This window comes from Carassius gibelio, chromosome B25 (assembly GCF_023724105.1).
Source record: "Carassius gibelio isolate Cgi1373 ecotype wild population from Czech Republic chromosome B25, carGib1.2-hapl.c, whole genome shotgun sequence".
Taxonomy (NCBI): Eukaryota; Metazoa; Chordata; class Actinopteri; order Cypriniformes; family Cyprinidae; genus Carassius; species Carassius gibelio.
In genome coordinates, this window is record NC_068420.1 from 2,267,686 (window position 1) to 2,272,535 (window position 4,850).

The following is a 4,850-nucleotide window of genomic DNA, read 5'->3' on the forward strand; positions in this document are numbered from 1 at the left end:
AGAACAAATACAGAAACTGGCTTGCAAAACGGCAACAACACATACCAGAACATCCGGTGTGCAACAACTTAACTAGGACCGGGGGAAGCAAAATAACAAACAAACATTCCGGGTTTCACCCCGGCCTACACCGCAAATAGTCCCTCTGCAACACCTCTCCCTCTTAAAGAGCAAACATAAAACATTAATACACACACTGTAAGATAAGTGCCTCTCTACCAGGAGAAACATTGGTAGCAATATGAATATCAAATTTTTGTTAAACAAACAACACTCTTTTATATGGTATATTTAACGTTTGCGTATCTGTAGCTCAACATGTCAGTCTGTTTGGAGGCTTGTGTTGTCTCTTAGATCTCCTAAGCTCAGGAATGGTGTCCTCTGCACTGGAGGCAGGCTCTGGTCCCCCAGGTAGGCTCTGAGCAGGGTCAGCCGTAGCTGCCTGCTCCGACAATTCATCAGGTGCCTCCTCTGAGGGCTCAGACAGACCCTAATGTGACATTTCCGCGTGCCCTGGAGCTATTGGCACGGCCTCTGCAGAGCCGCCCCCACTGACTTTGCATGAAACCCCGTGAGAACTCTTCCCTCCCCCATCATGGTGGACCCGCAAGTGATCTTGGTGCCTGCGCACCTGCCTACCATCACATAATTCCACAACAAAAGATACTGGCCCTGTCTGGCGGTGGATTACCCCTGGCAACCAGGGTGAACCTATGGCTAAGTTCTTGACATACACTCTGTCCCCAGGGTGAAAATGTCTCTCTTTGGCATGTTGGTCCCGCCTTGCTTTTTGCTCCTCCTGATACCTGGCAACCCTCGCTCTGATGTCTGGCTGGAGGAGGTCCAGATGAGACTTTGGTCTCCTCCCCAGCAACATCTCAGCTGGAGACACTCCCATAGTTGTGTGTGGAGTAATCATGTATTGAACCAGGAAGCGTGCGAGCTTGGTTTCCAGCGATTGTCCTGACATCTTCCGCAGCCCCTCTTTGAAAGTCTCCACAGCCCACTCTGCCAAGCCGTTGGACGCGGGATGATAGGGGGCAGTGCAGACATGACGAATCCCGTTTCTCTCCATAAACTCCTTGAAAACCTCACTGGTGAAAGTGGGCCCGTTGTCTATCACAATTGTGTCTGGCAGTCCATGTGTTGCGAAAATGCTTCTCAGTGTGTCTGTAGTAGTACACCTGCCATGGGTGTAGTGGCGCTGCCTGTGTGGTGTGGTGTGTCTGGGAGAGGCAGACGGCTAAAAGCATCAGCATTTGCATTGTCGCTACCCGCCTTGTACTCTATGCTATACTGGTATGCTGACAGGGTTAATGCCCAGCGCTGTATTCTTGCTGAGGCCATGGGTGGATTGCCCTTTGTCTCACTGAACAGACCCATTAGAGGCTTATGGTCTGTGAAGATGGTAAAAGGGCGACCAAACAGGTAGTGGTGGAAATGCTTTACTGCAAAAACAACCGCCAGGCCCTCCTTCTCTAATTGCGAGTACCCCTTTTCTGCTGCAGTAAGAGTACGTGACACATCGCTGATTGGCTTTTCACTTCCATCCTCCATGCGGTGCGAAAGAACTGCCCCCAGTCCATACGGGGAGGCATCACACGATCGAATGACCTCCTTGTCTGGGTCAAAATGTACCAGCAGTCGTGTTGAGTGTAACAGTCCCTTTACGTGCTGGAAAGCATTGTCCTGATCCTGCTGCCATCTCCACACACAGCCTTTGTGTAGCAGCTGGTAGAGTGGGGCCAGCACGGTCGAGAGGTCTGGTAAAAACTTCCCATAATAGTTCACTAGACCCAGAAACGACCTAAGCTCTGCAATGTCCTTTGGTGTTGGGGCTTCCTTAATTGCTCTCACTTTGTCTTCGACTGGAGACAAGCCCTGAGCTGAAATCCGATGGCCCAGATATGTGACACTTGGAGCTTGAAAAACACACTTACTGCATTTCAGACGCAGCCCAGCCTCAGACATTCTCTTTAACACCAGGTCAAGGTTTTGCAAGTGTTCCTCTTCTGTTTTACCTGTGACGAGAATGTCATCCAGGTAGACGGCAACCTGGGGAATGTTCTGAAACAGATTGTCCATGGTGCGTTGGAAAATAGCCGGGCTTGAGGCAACGCCAAACACCAGGCGGTTATACTTGAATAGGCCCTTGTGAGTGTTTATAGTCACATATTGCTTAGAGTCTTCATCTAGCAAAAGTTGCTGATATGCGTGACTCATGTCTAGTTTAGTGAATGTTTTTCCACCTGCTAGTGTAGCAAATAGGTCCTCCCATCGCGGTAGGGGGTAGGTGTCGAGATGTGAGGCCTGATTAATGGTCATTTTGTATATGCGCACTTCCCCGTCCTCCTTCACCACTGGCACTATTGGGGCTGCCCAGTCAGAAAACTCCACAGGCTCAATCACCCCTGCCCTTTGTAGCCTTTCCAACTCCGCCTTAACCTTAGCTTTCATGGCATATGGTACTGTTCGTGGTTTGAAGAAACGCAGTTGTGCTTTGGGGTCCACACAAAGTTTAACTGTGGTCCCTCGGAGGGTACCCAATTCCTCTTTAAAGACATCAGCATATTTCCCTACGATGTCCTGTACCACAGTGGTATGTTTGATTTCACCCCAGATCTGTCCCCAATTCAGGTGAATTTTCTGGAGGAGATCCCACCCCAACAAGCTCGGTCCCTCCCCCTCGACCACAAGCAGTGTCACCGCGGCCTGCTGTTCTTGATATACAATGTCCACCTTGATAGCCCCTGCGAGTGGGATGCACTCACCCATGTACGTTCTGAGCCTAATACTTGTCTCTTCCATTGCAGGTGCACCCCCTGAGCTCCACAACCTGTTGAATGTGGTTTGACTGATTACTGAAGCTGAGGCCCCAGTGTCCACTTCCATGTTCAGCTCTTTGCCATTCACCTTAATTGTTGCATATATGGGCTGAGCCCGGGGCTGGCCACGGATATTAAACATGTTGAATGAGCACTGCTCCTCAAAATCCTCACTCTGCAGGTGATGTGTGTTGGGCTTAGGTGCTTTTCCCCATCCTTTTGTCTGTTTATTTTTAGCACCCCTGCACTTTTTTGCAATATGCCCCCTTTTCTGGCAATTATGGCAAACAGCGTCTTTAAAGCCACAGTCATTTGCAAAATGCGGACCCCCACAACGATAACACTCTGTGGGTCTTCCTGAACTACTTTTGCTTTCTTTTGCTACAAAATGGGCAGTATCTGATAGCGTCCCTCCCCCTGCATTTTTTATGTCCATCGTGTTGTTTGCCGCCGTCTCCATGGCTAGGGCAATGTCCAAAGCCTTTTTGAAAGTCAGTGTGGCTTAACTCAATAAGCGGTGCTGTATGACGTCATCGTTAATTCCACAGACTAACCTGTCCCGCAACATGTCCTCCAGCACTGCCCTGAACTCACAGTGCTCAGATAGCTGCCTCAGTTCTGCCACAAACTCCGCCACTGTCACTCCTGACTTGCGTGAATGCGTGTGAAACTTGAAGTACTGCACAATCACAGAGGGCTTGAGGTGATTTTGCACCATCTCCACAATTTCTTTGAACCCGATCTCTCCCAGTTTCTGCGGCGTTGCAAGATTTCGGATCAATCTGTACGTTTTAGCCCCGCACACACTCAGGAGGATTGATCGTTGTTTCTCCTCATCCACAATGTCATTAGCCAGGAAAAAGTGCTCCAGTCTCTCGACATATTCCACCCAGTCACCAGCCCCTCCCTCGAAATCACAGTCTCCGCTATGTTGGCAGGATACCGCCGGCGAAACAAGATTGTTTTCATGTGTTGTTAACTCAGTAGTAGAGGAGGTTCTTGCTATTCTGCACTGTTTTACCATGCCTGGAAGTTACTGATGCGTTAAAAACTGCTCCAGTACCTCTCACGATACATATGGAACACAGGAACAGTGGAATACAGTTTTTTTAGGTTACACCAAGCGCAAAACAGCGGTATTTGGAGAAGCTCTCAAGCATCCAAAATATCGACCCATACGAGCTGCCTGCAGCAGCACAGAGACCTGGACCATTTACCTCCATGCACGCATAAGGACATTGGGAATTATATTGTTTTTGGTTTAAGTTACTACACAATGCAAGAGTTTAAAAGCCACAAGTCTTTGGAAAGTTACGAGGCTTTCTGCTGTGGCTGGGTCCATCTACAGCAGGTGATGACAATAGTGTTTTACTGGCCAAAGTAAGTTTAATCACATGCGTTTTAGTGTATTGTAATTACATTGCATTTAGACTGCACTTCTCGACCAAAATGACAAAGTAAATGCGACTGTTTCGTAAACACTAGATTGTAACGAGTTCTTCAATGTACACTAACGTTTCCAATATGTTTTGATGTAGGCTAAAGCCGTGTATGTTTAGTTATAATTTGATTTTAGCCCAATGACACATACTGTATCTGGTTTTTGTGTTGGGGGCTGCAAAGTGGACAAACCAGTTCTGGGTTGGCTAGGGTAGTTAAATGTGTGATTGCAAGATGTAAATGTCCTGGTTAGATTAAAGCCATTAACAGCGTGAATGCAAGGTGACTCACTCTCAATAGAGCTTCACAGTCCCACCCACAGCCCGAGAGAGCTTTGGTGCCGGAAGTAAATTTCCCATTCATTTGTCCCATTGACTTTCTGAAAAATACGTATCTAAAGAGTTTTAGAGCATGTGTGAGGATAACCAGCTACGGCTAAACTCATAAGCATTTAACATATCATTTTGAATGAAAAATTTAATAGAAAATCCAAAAAAAGTCAAAGGTACAAGCAGTGGCGTAGCCAGGGGAGGGGCCATGGGGGCACTGGCCCCTCCTGAAAACTGATTGGCCCCCCAGTGTGCC

The 4,850-nt window shown here is 48.0% G+C and overlaps 1 protein-coding gene across 1 annotated transcript; it reads right to left on the minus strand.

The window, feature by feature from the left end:
* Nucleotides 1-454: 454 nt before the first annotated feature.
* Nucleotides 455-3,902, minus strand: LOC128014023 (uncharacterized protein K02A2.6-like). Its single transcript, XM_052597263.1, is given in 3 exon segments — nt 455-1,170; nt 1,209-3,751; nt 3,889-3,902. Coding segments are annotated over 3 exon segments (3,237 nt in total). The 3' UTR covers nt 455-490.
* Nucleotides 3,903-4,850: the final 948 nt, after the last annotated feature.